This window comes from Oryzias melastigma, linkage group LG15, assembly GCF_002922805.2.
Source record: "Oryzias melastigma strain HK-1 linkage group LG15, ASM292280v2, whole genome shotgun sequence".
Taxonomy (NCBI): domain Eukaryota; kingdom Metazoa; phylum Chordata; class Actinopteri; order Beloniformes; family Adrianichthyidae; genus Oryzias; species Oryzias melastigma.
The window spans coordinates 23753248-23768076 of record NC_050526.1 but is presented as its reverse complement, the minus strand read 5'-3'; the positions used below and the strand labels follow the sequence as shown (position 1 = coordinate 23768076).

General features: G+C 38.5%; 1 protein-coding gene across 7 annotated transcripts in view; it reads left to right on the top strand.

Annotated features, from left to right (window-relative positions):
• dst (dystonin) overlaps positions 1-14829 on the top strand; it is a 92473-nt gene extending 77644 nt beyond the window's left edge. For 6 of the 7 annotated variants that reach the window (XM_036215471.1, XM_036215472.1, XM_036215474.1 and 3 more), the window contains 24 exons: positions 181-309; positions 1317-1487; positions 2451-2606; positions 2757-2963; positions 3189-3308; positions 4671-4840; positions 4926-5085; positions 6109-6303; positions 6383-6511; positions 6849-6992; positions 7073-7261; positions 7346-7475; positions 7636-7799; positions 7882-8044; positions 8113-8267; positions 8345-8419; positions 8573-8590; positions 9330-9446; positions 11143-11260; positions 11525-11638; positions 12633-12823; positions 13006-13116; positions 13877-14003; positions 14558-14829. In XM_036215471.1, coding sequence (XP_036071364.1) covers positions 181-309; positions 1317-1487; positions 2451-2606; positions 2757-2963; positions 3189-3308; positions 4671-4840; positions 4926-5085; positions 6109-6303; positions 6383-6511; positions 6849-6992; positions 7073-7261; positions 7346-7475; positions 7636-7799; positions 7882-8044; positions 8113-8267; positions 8345-8419; positions 8573-8590; positions 9330-9446; positions 11143-11260; positions 11525-11638; positions 12633-12823; positions 13006-13116; positions 13877-14003; positions 14558-14814 — 3510 coding nt within the window. In that variant the 3' untranslated portion in view covers positions 14815-14829. The remainder of the gene's footprint in view (positions 1-180; positions 310-1316; positions 1488-2450; positions 2607-2756; positions 2964-3188; positions 3309-4670; positions 4841-4925; positions 5086-6108; positions 6304-6382; positions 6512-6848; positions 6993-7072; positions 7262-7345; positions 7476-7635; positions 7800-7881; positions 8045-8112; positions 8268-8344; positions 8420-8572; positions 8591-9329; positions 9447-11142; positions 11261-11524; positions 11639-12632; positions 12824-13005; positions 13117-13876; positions 14004-14557) is intronic. The other variant, XM_036215470.1, reaches the window with a different exon arrangement.

Sequence of the window (14829 nt, the reverse complement as noted above, 5' to 3'; positions counted from 1 at the left end):
CACAATGATTCCGCTGTCATTGTTCATTCTGCTTTATATTCCTGAACATCCATTTCAGAGAACTAATTGAATTCAAGGAATTAATAACACAGACATGCTTCTCTCTGAGTGTCACATTTCCAACAATGAGTGTGTGTGTGAGACACCTTTTGTCCTGACTCAGGTTGTATTGTATTGCAGGCCCAGGGTTTCCATGGTGAGATAGAAGATATGCAGCAATGGTTGAAAGACACAGAACGTCAGCTGTTGGCATCAAAGGCTGTGGGAGGCTTACCAGACACGGCCCGGGAGCAGCTTAACGCCCATCTGGTATGTGTTTAACAATATGAGAGACTGCATGCAGATGGCAGGCTGGCAATGAGATGACTGTGTCTTTTCTGTGTTTTATCCAAAGTGTGAAAATTAAATGACACTACAAAATGCAAAACTTACATTTCCCTGCAGAAGATGACAAAACGCTCTGCAGGCGTTTCAAATGGATTCAGCCATGTCTGGCTACGCTGAGCCGAGGAATGTTCCCCATCTTTGTTTTTGCACTCAGTCAGGGAGAGGCGATAACAAGGACTCGCTTCAGAAGCAGCGGTGGTTACAGTTAATGAAACTCAAAACTTTATTGGAACTTTTCTCAAACTAGTGACTTGTTATGTTTAAAGGTTTGTGGGAAACATGCTTTTTAAGTGTCTCCATGTGTCTTGCTATGCACAATTTTTCACAATTTTTGGACTAAATTTGGACTGACTGCAAAAAAAAAAAAAAAGCTGTCAACCACTTCAAAGACTCACTGCAATCATCTTTTGACCTATTTTCAAACTGTTCCTAGTGGTCTTTTTATTGCGATTTTTGACAAAATAGAAAAATACTGTGTCGTTTTCTGAGTTGTGGGCGGGCCTGTTGGGAGTAAGCTTGCACTGATTTCCCATCATCCCGTGCTTTACACACTTTTACGGCAGCTAACCCTCACACTCCCAACCTAACATTACCAGTGCAATAAAAATAGCAACAGCTGTACAGTTTTGATCCGGATGCTATTTGTCTACAAGTGGATGAATTGGAATGGGACAGAGCTGGAAGCTTGTGACTCGACGATTGTAGTTTGTATGTAACAACTACAAACTTTTCTAACTACATTTTTTTGTCTGCTTTATTTGAATAAATAAATAATTAAAACACATATGTCCTCCATCATCAGAAAAGTGCCAGAGGAACATGTTAAAAACATCAAAAACATAATTTTCATTGGAGCGGGTCTTTAAAGTTAGAGTGAACGAGTTATTAATTAACATTACATTACTTTTTTTTTTTTTTCCCTGTCACAGGAGTTGTGTTCTGCCCTCGAGTCCAAGGAGGAACTGTATCAGGAGCTGCTCAACAAGGGCATCCAACAGCTTGCTCTGACACCTGAGGGCTCAGACAGCACCACAGAGCATGACCTCACAAACCTGAAGGAGAAATGGGAAGCAGTGCAGGCCAAAGTCACTGAAAAGAAGGTAGGAAGCGAGATGATGAATGGTTTTCACAGCACCTAATGATTTACTGCTTCTCGTCCTGTGAGGGGTCTCTGACAAACACTTAAACCCTGCAGCTGTAAGCCTTTGTGTCCTGTTCTGATTACATGTATAAGTCGACAGTGACACACAGGATGTGGCCACACTGTATAGAACATTTCTTTCAAAAGAACTGCTGAAGAGAAATAAAGAGCTACACAAAAAACTGAAATAACATTTTCTTTTTTCATGACAAATTAGATAAACTTATGTGCTTTTCAATACGAAAAAAGTTAGATCCTCTTTATCCTTTTCTTCTCTCACTCCAGATATGGACTTTTTTATCCTGACAGTTTCAGTCTTTGCTGAAGCGTTTGCTTTTGGTGCTTATTTACTTTGGCCGTGTTTGCTGGAATTGAAAGTCTGATAAATTCTGTTGCCGGCCAACTGCTTAAATGTGATATTCTTGCTAAAAAAAGAAGCAGTTTTAAAGCATTTATTATTTCAAGCTGATTTTTTTTTGTTTTGGTTTAAGAGCAAGCACTTAAGTGATGTGGAAAGGAATGTGAGGCATAGCTGTAATATTTTGTAAGATGCTTAAAGAGTTTGTAAGTTTTTTTATTATTTTTTTTTTATTCTGTTGCAAAAAAACCTAAAAAAGGAGTGAAACACTGCAAAAGTAAATATATACAATAAACAATCAATGAAAGTAAGCAGAAATGTTTACTTATATTATACAGTGTTTACTGCTATGTGATGAGCCACTGGCCTGGCTCTGATGAACGGATGTTTCCGTGTGAATGCCTCTTTTCTCCTATTAAAATCTCATCATGGCCATCAGCCCCTCCAGAGATCTTATCCTTCGCTCACCAGACAGCCTCTGTGCACCACATTAGGGAGCTTTTTGATACTTATCTGTAAAAGAAAAAGCAATGACCTTATTTTTTCTGTGCTTTGTGTTCACAGACCAAACTAGAAGAAGCGCTGAAGTTGGCCACAGATTTCCATAACTCACTCCAGGACTTCATGGCCTGGCTCACTCAGGCAGAGCAGACCCTGAACATGGTTTCCCCTGCTTCCCTCATACTGGAGACCATCTTGTTTCAGATTGATGAGCATAAGGTAATATTTGTGCTGCCGAGATGTCTGCAAAGCATCTGAAAGAAAATATAATCACCCCCACTGAATAATTACCGTATTTGTTTATAGAATAAGGTACTAAATACTTTTTTTTGCAACTTTTATTTCTAACTCGAGTGTCTGTTTTTGCAGATGTTTGTGACAGAGGTGAACTCCCACAGAGAGCACATTATTGAGCTGGACAAAGCAGGGACACATCTGAAGTACTTCAGCCAGAAGCAGGATGTGGTTCTGATCAAGAACCTGCTGCTCAGCGTTCAGGGCCGCTGGGAGAAGCTGGTGCAAAAGTCTGTGGAGCGAGGCCGTCTGCTGGATGACGCCAGAAAGAGGGCAAAGCAGGTACAACTCTGTGCATGTTTATACTCATACAGTCATAACCAGACTTCTAATGCTATCAGGAATTTTTAATAGAAATACAAAGAGCAGCATTAAATGGATATTTAGTATTTTACTTTCTGGCTAGTAAATTATTTTCACTGGGATCATTCTATTCTTTAAGCTGGGAAACTTCATTTGCAGAACTTTGTGATTCAACTTGACTCAACAAATGTTATTTTTGATTAGTTTCATGAAACCTTTAACAAACTGATGGAGTGGTTGGATGAATCTGAGAAAACTCTGGACTCTGAAGTGGAAATTGCCAACGATCCAGACAAAATCAAGACTCAACTGGCTCAGCACAAGGTAATAGAATTTATTATCATATTTAAATAACTTTTTAGGGGAATCAGAGTATCAGGTTTTGTGTCTATTGTATCTATTTAAACATCTGCATTTGATCAATTGATTGTTTGGTTTATTGATTGGTTGATTGATTTATCGATTCAAACAGTTAAATTAAAATGATAAAAAAGGGATAAAGAGTGTGTAAAAGGAGTTGTTAATAGAAAAAGCTCATTATTTCCTGCCTCCGATCTTACTATATTTGATGCATACATTTTTATACATAAAACATCAAATACTTTTTCACAAAAACACAAAATAATTCAAGAAAAAAAAGTAATCAAGGTATCAAAACAACATTATAAAGTCATAATTGTCAGTAAATTGTTCCATTAGGTGTTTCATTTTCTAATTTATATTTTTCTAAAATGTTGAGTTTGTATTTTCTTTTAAATTAAGTAACATTTTACTCATGTTGGTACTTTCCTCCATGTTATTCCACAACTTCAAACCGCAGACTGCTTTTTTTCGTCGTTTTTACAAAATTCTTCTTCTCTTTTCATGAACAGTTTTTCTATATTTGTTGGAAGACTTTTTTTAGCTTTATAAATAATGTGCATTGTGTAACCTTTAGTAAATTTGATTTTCAGAATAAAATGCTGGTGCGTTCACAATATTTCAATTAATGAATTATTTGTTTTTGTAAAATACATGGTGGCTGTAGAGTGATACCTCAATTCCATTGTTGATGTAGGGCAGTACTATTGCAAAATTTAATATAACATTGTAATTTGGGGATTGTTAACTTTGCTTAGCATCCCTGTTCTTGATATTTAATTGGTAATGTTTTTAACTTTACAACGTCATTTACATCTGTTACAATACTTATGAAGTCGATCTTATCTACTATTCTTATCATTAATCATCAGTTTCACCTTTGTGTCAATTTCACTTCCCAAAAAACTAATTTTATTTTGTTTAGATGTATTAATAATTTGTTTATATCAAAAGATTTGATTCAACTATAAAAATAAAGCGTTTTTTTGTTACACGAATGAGAACTATTTATTATAAAACAAATGTGTTCAAAAAGGACCGGTCATTTGCTGGTGTCACTCTTCCCTCTTGTGTTTGCAGTGTTACGTAGGGAGATTGGGTTGATCCTGTCATAATCCTTGGATAAACCAAATCTATCAGGGATTGGATACTTTTAATCTTTAGGGAGCAGCGGCTTTGACCTCTTTGGGGGGTTTCCCTCACAGAACACCTTTCTCACTAAACAGACAAGTTCTGATGAAAATGCTTATTGACGTGCCAACTCTAATGAAATGTGTTTAACAGTTGTTGTGATTTTTGGCTGACGGTGTTTCCTTTGGATTACAGGAATTCCAGAAATCTCTGGGCAGCAAGCACTCTGTGTACGACACCACCTCTCGAACAGGCCGAGCCCTGAAAGACAAGACCTCACTGCAAGATGACCATCAGAAGCTGGACGATATGCTGTGTGAGCTGAGGGACAAATGGGACACTGTTTGTGGGAAGTCAGTTGAAAGGTGAGGACTTGTCACACCTGCAGTCAGATGACTTTTAAGGCTCTTGGAAACTTTGAAAAGAACTTTTAAATGTTCTGTCTGGCAGACAAAACAAGCTGGAGGAGGCGCTCCTCTTCTCGGGTCAGTTTACAGACGCTCTCCAGGCTCTCATCGACTGGCTCTACAAAGTGGAGCCCCAGCTTGCTGAGGACCAGCCCGTCCATGGAGACATAGACCTGGTTCTCAATCTGATAGACAACCACAAGGTAGGAAGACTCACTAAGCCAAAATCTTCACAATCTCCATCAAATTTTTAGCTCATTTTCTTAAAGACCCACTCAAAGGAAAATGTTTTGGGTGTGTTTAATATGTTTTTATGTTTTTTTTTTCTTATGATGGAGAGCATATATAGAGAAAATTAGTCTTAACATTGCATTTTTTAGTATTTCATTATTCAAATCCTTGTGGATCAAGAGCTGATGCAACATTGCTTTTTTAAAAAGAGTGTATTTATGTTGTAGAAAATACAATGGAGCTTCCTGCTCACTCCATTCCACATCCACTTGTAGACTAGACCCATGTAGGTCTTCATTGTCTTCATCTGAGCTTGCATCTGGCTCAAAGCTGTATGGCTGTATAGCTCCAATACTGGTTGCTATGTTTGTTGTAATGTAATGTTAGGCTGGGACTGTGAGGGGCTGTAAATAGATAGCTCTGTAATGGATGATGGGAATGGGGGCGGGGTTGCTCTGCAACAATAGATCCGCCACCAACTTTGAAGCGAACTGTTGTTGCTCTGCAGAAACTTTGTCCTAGAAAACATTACTGTTATTTTTTTCAATTTTGGCTAGAAACAGCATGATCATGATTAAAAGACCACTGGGGTTGTGTTTAAAATAGCTCAAAAGATGATCGGAGTGGGACTTTAAGAGTTCTGTGACTGTTTCCACCTCCACCACCCTTTCTTTTGATTCTTTTGTTATTGTTTTCAATTACAAAAACCTTAAACCACGACTGGGTTGCTTTTGAAATTCAAATAACAAAAGATATGGCGTTGTCTTACCTTCTCTTTGAAAGTCTATACTTTCATTTGGTTTTCTCCATCAAGGATGCTTAACAAAAGACTAAAGTGAAACTGAAAACACCCAACAGGCAATATTGTGTTTGTAGTTTTCCATGATGTTTTTTCAGTATTCATTTTTGCAGCTTAAATACACGAAAAAAACATTCCATTTGGTCGCATCTGGGAAGGCAGCTTTTGAACCCAGACTTGTTTCTTATAATCTCAGGTTTTCCAAAAGGAGATGGGGAAGCGGACGGTTAGCGTGCAGGCTCTCAAACGCTCAGCGAGGGAGCTGATAGAAAACACTCACGATGACTCCTCCTGGGTGAAAGTCCAAATGCAGGAGCTGAGCACTCGCTGGGAGACGGTGTGCAACCTCTCTGTGTCCAAACAGGCCCGACTGGAGCAGGCTCTGTGCCAGGTACTGCCGAGCCTCAGCACTCATCAGACGGAGGATATACTTGCTTCAAACCAGACCGATATGTGTCTTCTGTCTGCAGGCAGAGGAGTTCCACTCCACAGTTCATATCCTGCTGGAGTGGTTGGCTGAAGCAGAACAGAGTTTGCGTTTCCATGGCAGTCTGCCTGATGAAGAGGAAACACTGCAGGGGCTTATTGAACAACATAAGGTAAAAACTACACATATTTTCCATTTGATTAAAAATATATATACAGTATATATTTATATTGAAATTGAATGTTTTGACAGTTTTAGTTAAATAAAACATGGCAGCGTTCCTTTGTAATTAGGTCTTTCCCTTGAAGTCACAGCTCTGCTTGCCTTCTCTACCATCCTTCATGCCAAAAACGCAATCCAGTAGATATTTTTCTTGCCTATGATCTCATCTCACTGAAATCAGCCTGCCTTGCTCAGTTATTAAAACAAACATGAGCTATATTACTTTTTATGCTGTTGAAGATGATCCAAACTTAAAAACAAACTGCTTTTCTTTGGTTATGTTGAAGGAGTTCATGAAAAAGTTGGAGGAAAAGCGAGTATCTCTGAATAAAGCGACTAGCATGGGGGAGGCCATTATTAGCATCTGCCATCCGGACTCCATCACAACCATCAAGCACTGGAACACCATTATTAAAGCCCGCTTTGAGGAGGTTTGTAACAGAATTTAGCATTGTTTTTCAGGATTGTTCTTGTTTTTGGTTTGAGTATCGTGTTTGATGCCTTGCTTCAGGTGCAGGCATGGGCCAGGCAGCACCAGCAGCGTCTGAATGTGGCCCTCAAAGAGCTGTTAGCCACTCAAGAGCTACTGGAGACTCTTCTCAAATGGCTGCAGTGGGCCGAAGCCAACATCAGCAATAAAGACACGGAGCCACTTCCTCAGGAAATTGAAGAGATTAAAACTCTTATAGCAGAGCATCAGGTGAAGTCACATCACAAAAGAAAAGCTGCTTTAAAACTAAAGGGTGGCTGTTCTAAAACTAGTACTTGATCTTCTTATCTCAAGGTCTTCATGGAAGAAATGACCAGGAAGCAACCAGATGTTGATAAAATCACCAAAACACACAAAAGGAAGGCAGCTGTAGAGCCACCGATCCAGTCTCAGATTCCTGTGCTGGACAAAGGAAGAACTGGAAGTATGTATCCCACAAATTTCCCCTTACCAAGCTTTCCCCGAGCCATCTGGCAGAATGCTGAGTCACTGCAGGGTGATGCAACATCCTCGCTTTACTCCATTTGACACCTAGAATGACAGATGGTTTTCCTCTTGGTTACTTTGATGTATTTTACTTACAGGAAAACGCTCTCCCACTCAAACAATGTATGCTTCAACAACACAACCCCCCATAGAAACCAAGAACCCACGGGTCAACCTGCTGGTCACCAAATGGCAGCATGTGTGGCTTTTGGCTTTGGACAGACGAAGGAAATTGAATGATGCTCTGGACAGACTGGAGGAGGTAAACCTGTCTCTCAGTGTCATTAGATGTTTCAGTTCTTGTTTGCAACTCATTCATTGCCTTAATTTCTTTGCATTTGTAGTTGAAGGAATTTGCCAACTTTGACTTTGATGTGTGGCGAAAGCGTTACATGCGATGGATGAACCATAAAAAGTCTCGGGTCATGGACTTCTTCCGCCGCATCGACAAAGATCAAGATGGCAAAGTGACTCGGCAGGAGTTCATAGAGGGTATCTTGTCATCAAGTAAGTGTCTGGCACACAAACTGTCCTCTCAGCAGAGCAGCCAGTCCTTGACGGTGGCTCCTCCACAGAATTTCCCACCAGTCGTCTGGAGATGAGTGCCGTGGCTGACATTTTTGACAGAGACGGTGACGGATACATCGACTACTACGAGTTTGTAGCCGCTCTGCATCCCAACAAAGACGCCTACAAACCACTAACAGATGCTGACAAGATTGAAGATGAGGTGCCATAAACCATTCTTTTAATTATTTTCTTTTAATTATAAATTACAAAGGGATTAATAGAGTTGTGTGTTTCTAGGTTACACGCCAAGTGGCAAAGTGCAAATGTCCGAAACGATTCCAGGTAGAGCAAATTGGAGCAAACAAATACAGGGTAAGAACAAAGTGTTTTTTCTCAAAACTCTGTCTGAAATATTTAGTGAAAAGTACTTGTTCTGCTTTAAGATAAGCCTGAAGGTAAGTGTTAATGTAATTTAATGATACATGCTAACATTTTCATGTTTTTACTGTTTTTCCACATCTCCAGTTCTACCTTGGAAACCAGGTACACGTGAATGTCCTTACCTTTATGCTTTCAGTCCTTGCTTCCCTCTGCATTTATCATGTTTGCTGTCCAGCTAACACTTTTTGCACAGAATCTTGGCTTTTTAGACTGGAACTCAAAGGTAGAATCCAATAATGGGCTACTCTCTAAATAACAAGACTTACAATGAATACTTTACATTTTTCATCCAATGTTTTGCTTATGCTGGTTAGTCCTAGACATTTGAATGTAAATTGTTTTAATAATATTAACGTATACCTTAACATATTTAGGTTTTGTTATTTAATTATCATAATTGAATAATTTTCTTGTTTTTTAAAAAGAAATATAAATATAACTTTTTACTAATTTATATCTATCTGCTTTTGAGTTTCAGAAATGACAATATTGGCTTGTCAGCATCATTTCAGCCCATGTTTTATTTATTTGCAGGCTTGTTAAGCACAAATAATGCTTTTGGTGTGCTTGCCGCGTGCTTTGGTATTATGGATATTATTTACTTTGATAAAACCCAGATGTCAGCTACCGTACTGATCAGTTTATTTTTTAAAGTTGGGGAGTCTTAATGGTTTCAATAAAGTTGCTTTTCCTGTGTGGAGGTAATGCATCCCAACATGCTGCATGTTGCCAAAAGATTATTTCTGATCATGTTGGTGAAAGGGGGACAGGAATACTATCTTGTACTACTTTGCAATAATGTTTCCTGTAAAATTGAATTTGAAATAACTCTTTTCGACAGTTTGGTCTGGTTCACTGCTTACATGACTCCTTAATCGGCGATGAGACAGTAGCAAACAGGGAAAATCAAAATCTTACCCCCCACCTGCACGTTGCAGTTTTGGAAAGCTGTATTCTGGTAAATGGTTACTCTTAAGCTGTTTGTTGTGCCTCTATTCAGATCATCATCACCTTTAATGTATCTGATCACTAGAAATCACCAGTTGCATTATATCATTTTGATAATCATACAAGTGCAAGAGCAGTTTAGAGAGCACCATATTGAGAACGTTAGCAGAGAGTCATCAGTGTTTGTCTACATGTCACACTGTGGTGGCTTAGACAGAGAAGACTTGAACCATCTCCTCATGTTGTTCTCAGTGTGTGGCTACAGCCAGCCGCATTCGATCTGCATCATTGTCAATGCATCCAGAGTATTCTGGTCATAGCTGTAGAAACAACAAAGACTGCAAAAAATTGATGTGCCTGATCATGTTGTAAAGACGTTTTTGACTGAAAGCATGCCGCTGTGATCGTCACGTGCAACTGATGTTTGTTTTCTCACAGTCACATCCAACTGGCTGACACATGTCTCATCCCTTCCATCAAGCTTGAATCACTTTAATCAATAATTTGCTATGTTTTTGTGTTGTGATTGACTAAATGTGGGCAAATAATTATACACTAGTGCCTCCTAGTGGTATAATCATGTGTCCACATCCGTTTTCTTGTCCTTACACTGTTTTATGAATGTGTTTAAACAAACTAAAAAAGTCTGTCTAGCTTGTAAAGCTGTGGAGGTTTTCCTTCCCAGCTTTACAATGTAATTCCAAAGTTTATACTAATATTGATAATAATAGCTTATTTAAAATGGGACAGTGCAATTTAAAAACACACAATTAAACAGGTTTTTTGATTAGACTGCATATCAGGAACCTGTAATACTGTTATGAAAATAAAAATTTCACTTGAATATTAATCCAGAAGGAAAAAAATCATACTTTTTCTAAGATACTATGACTTGAATATTTTTTTGTTCTGGTAAAGAGTTACCCAGGCTCCACATTTGCTGACTATGTATTTTTTTAGAGGAAGTGACATAACTGATGTTAGAGTTAAGATAATTAAAGGCAGCTGCACTCCCATAAAAAAGAAACCAATTAAACATTAAATCATGTGTAATAATTTCTATTGAAAAAATAACTCAATTAATGTTTTGTGTCAAACTCTTTTGTGTGTTTAATGTTTAATCAGTGCAATCTAGAAACCAGAAATGTGAACCTTAAAGGCCCACTTCGATGAAAATTGAGTTCTTGCTGTTTTTAACATCTGTTTTTCTGATGATGGAGGACATATGTTAAGAACATTAAACTCAAAATTATAGTTTTTCTTTATTCAAATCATAGTGAATCAAGAGCAGAAGAAAAATGTTGTTTAAAAAAGTGTATCTGCGTCAGAAAATATGTTGCTCTGCAATGGGGGCGGGGTTCTCCGCACCAAAAGTCCTCCCCGCAACTCGGAAGCGGATTTATATTCAAGTACTGTCATTCAACAGAAACCTAAAAGAAAACACTTTTTTTTTTTATTTTGCCTAAAACTACAAATATAAAATTCAAAGACCACTAACAAACACTTCAAAAATTGCTCAGAAAATGATTGGAGTGGGACTTTAAGGAAGATATCTATGATGAAATGATCTCATCTGACAGACTTAAAAAAAGACTGAATCTGAATTTATTTCTGGATTCTGCTGTTGCACAGCTCCTAGTCTGCAAAAAGAGCAAGTTTATGAAAGTTTTTGCACTCACCCTCTCTGTTTACCTCTCCTGTTGCAGTTCGGAGACTCCCAGCAGTTGCGCCTCGTGCGAATTTTGCGCAGCACAGTGATGGTGCGAGTGGGAGGAGGCTGGATGGCTCTGGATGAGTTCTTGGTGAAGAACGACCCCTGTCGTGGTGAGTTCAAAGAAACAGTCAACGAATTTGCTCAAATGCATACCAAGTAACTTTATCATCTAAATTTTCATTATGTAAAAGGCTCCAGTTATCCTTCAGGATTTTTTTTTTTTTAATATTGACAATCACTGATTGTAAAGTTTGTACCCTCAGACAAGAAAATCCCTCTTCAGCACTCTGCCCTTCTGCTGTCCTCTGTCTCAATAACTCCTTTCTGTCTCTCCTGCTAAACCCTCCTGCTGAACCTGAAACTGTCTCTTCTAGTTCATCACCACGGGAGCAAAATGTTGCGCTCGGAATCAAACTCTTCAATTACTCAGTCTCCTATAGGTTGGCAAATATCACACTTTCTCTCCTTGCTCCATGAACCCACCAGTGGTATGTCTGTCTGCACATTTTGAGTGTGTGCTGCTTATGTTGGTCCTGGTGTGTCCGATTGGCGCAGCGTAGCTTTGCGTGAGCGCTCATTGTGAGGACATGGCAGACGGAGGCTGCGCTCACAATCCGCCTTCACACAGCCGCGGCTGCTTTTCATGCATGCAGTTGTTGGTGTGAGTCGCATCGAACTGTTCATTCTCACTGAGGCACGAGTGTTTTAGAACAAAAGCTGCTTCCTTTTTTCTCAGCATGTATTAAGAGTTGAAGCTTCTTTCTGAAGCTAACAGGTAGATTGTGTTCAAAGAATCTAAAGATATTTTTTTTTAACTATTCTGTTTACATATAAAACGCTATGTAAACCACAGTCAGTGCTCTAGTTTTTTTAAACTAATACGCAGTTATACCTATGCCGTTTACTTAACAGTGTTACTTTTTGTAACTGCATGATTTTTTTTTATTTTTATTGTGTGCAGTTTGTATTTTGGATTTGGATTGGATTTTAAAACTCATTTTTCAGGTCACACTCTTATAGAGCTCTATATAGGAGAGGGAACACAATAAACACAAAATGATTTTTTTTCTTTGTTTTATTCATAATACATAAATATAAGACTATTTGGACTTTATTTATGTTCGCATTCTTATAATTTTACCCATGTTAACTTAGACGTTTTCTGGAAATCATTCAAGAGTTGGTACTCAGACACTTTTTGAATCTTTATTTCTAAAAAAGGAATGCTATAACGATATTGGAATAGAGAGGGAAAATGAATTTGGGTTAATTAAACGTTCTATTAGGGAATTTAAGTTTTGATTATTTGTTCGCAAATTGTTCAGGAAACTCTATTAAAAATGTGAAATTATCAGGAAAATTTAGAGTTTGCAAAAAAAAAAAAGTGCCATCATCATCATCATCATCATCATCAACTCATCACCAAAATTAGTATCATGTTTTGTGTGTGTTGTTTTACTCAATTTGACTTTTGTTTTTTAGCAAAAGGCAGGACCAATATGGAGCTGCGAGAGAAATTCATCCTCCCAGAAGGAACCACACAGGTGATGGCGAGCTTCCGCTACCGAGGCCGCAGATCTCGGCCGTCGTCCAGAGGAGCATCTCCCAACAGGTCCACCTCCAGTCAGAGCTGCCTCATCCCAGTGAACCAAGCAGCAATCAACACAGCCAAGGTTCGAGAGATTCCCGCCACTCCTCAGATTTGTACTGCACTCTCAAGCGAACACTCACTGTTCTGTTAAGTTCATCATCCTGTTGATTATTTTTTCTGTTTTATTTACCTTCATCTAGTGTTCCATGTTTTTTTTCTTTTGATTTGTGAATCCCTGTGTTTTGATTTGCCGTTGTTCCTCAGACTCCCCAACATATAACCCGCAATTATGATAAGCCATGGCTTACAAACAGCAAACCCTCCACTCCTCTTAAATCATCTGAGTCCTTTGAAAGCCAAGGTTCATCCTCTGAGGTATAGTCCGAATCAGCACATGACGAGCAACGTTTCAGTCATGTAACACAACTGAAATCTGCTGCAGAGCTTTGGAAAAAAATCACAAAGAAACACACCACTTGTGTGTGATTTTAAGTGTTTTTCTCAATTTTATTTGTAACTGTACATATGAAAGTTTGGCAGATGCAGATTTCAGTTGAAGCTCTAAGATCAAACTTCCAGCTTCATATTAACACGTTATGCCAGACTTTATTGAAATGCCTATTTGTTAACTCCTGCTGCTAACTATCACGCACTAACATGCTTCCCTGTTGTATAATGTTAGTAGATCTTTGTCAAATTTAAGACTAACTCTGTAACTCTGGGGCCTGGATGTTTTGTGGCTCACTATGGAGGATTAAAACTGACAAGAAATATAAAAATATATATTTAATTAATAGAAAAACTTGTCTGTGAAATTTAAAAAACTCAACAAAATTTCAGGAATCAATTAATATTTAGAATACAGCATTAACCTATAATCATTTTCTTTATCTGATCTTGTGTTTATTGAAGCTTTTTTTTCTGTCCCATTTTTTAATAGAAATAATTTCCTGCTTATCTTTAAAATAGTTTTACATTGGTCTTATTTATACTCTTCATTTCTTAAGTTACTGTTAATTTTTTTTCTTTTAATTTTGTAATGCCAGTTTCATTCCTCCACCCATATACCTGTAACTCTTATTTTTGTGAAAGAGAAAAAAGACTTTCCAAGTACTTCACTGTCTGTCTTTTACAGGGCACAGCAGTACAAGGCAGCAAACTGCGTCTTCCTGGTTATCTGTCTGGCAAAGGTTTTCAGTCGGGTGAGGAGGGAACGTTGATCAACGCTGCTGTGCTGAAAGCTCGAACACAAATGGCTGGAGGCAAGTAGAAAATCTTTTTTTTTTTTTTTTTTATTTACTTTCACCATTGCTGCAGGTTTAAAGACCCACTCCAATGAAAATTGTGCTTTTGGTATTTTTAACATCTTCTAGTGGCATTTTTCTGATTATTGAGGACATATAGTAAAAAATTAAGCTGAAAATTGTATTTCTGGGTATTTATTTATCTAAATAGTGGGGAATTAGGAGCAGACGAGAAAAGGCAGTTTGAAAAAGAGCTGATTTGTGATGTAGAAAACACGCTGGGCGGGGCACAAGCTCCTTGCTCTACAACAGAGAGTGGAAGGGGGGGCGGGGTTACTCCTCACCAGTGGTCCAAATTTCTAATCAACTGCTGCTCTGCAGAAACTATGTCCTAGAAAACGACACACATTTTTGATTTGACTAAAAACATCAAGATCATACTTAAAGGACCACTGGGAATTCTTACAAAATAGATCAAAATAGGATCGGAGTGGGTCTTTAAAGATTTCTTAAGTATTTTGTGGTCACAGAAGGGAAACAGACTTGTAATCAGTCTGGAAATTTGTTTCTAGAGCCCAAGAAAAATTCAAGCCGACCAGGAAGTAAAGCCGGAAGCAGAGGGAGCAGTCGCAGAGGAAGTGACGCCTCAGATTTTGACATCTCAGATATCCAGTCCGTGTGCTCCGATGCATCCGAGACCGTCGGTGAGTCCGCTCGAGGGACGCCACGATCCTCCGCTCGCCAGCAAGCAGGCAAACCCTCCAAAATCCCCACTCCACAAAGAAGATCCACTCCCACGAGCAAACTGGCCAAGGTATCCAAGCGGTAGTCAGCGGCCTTAAGA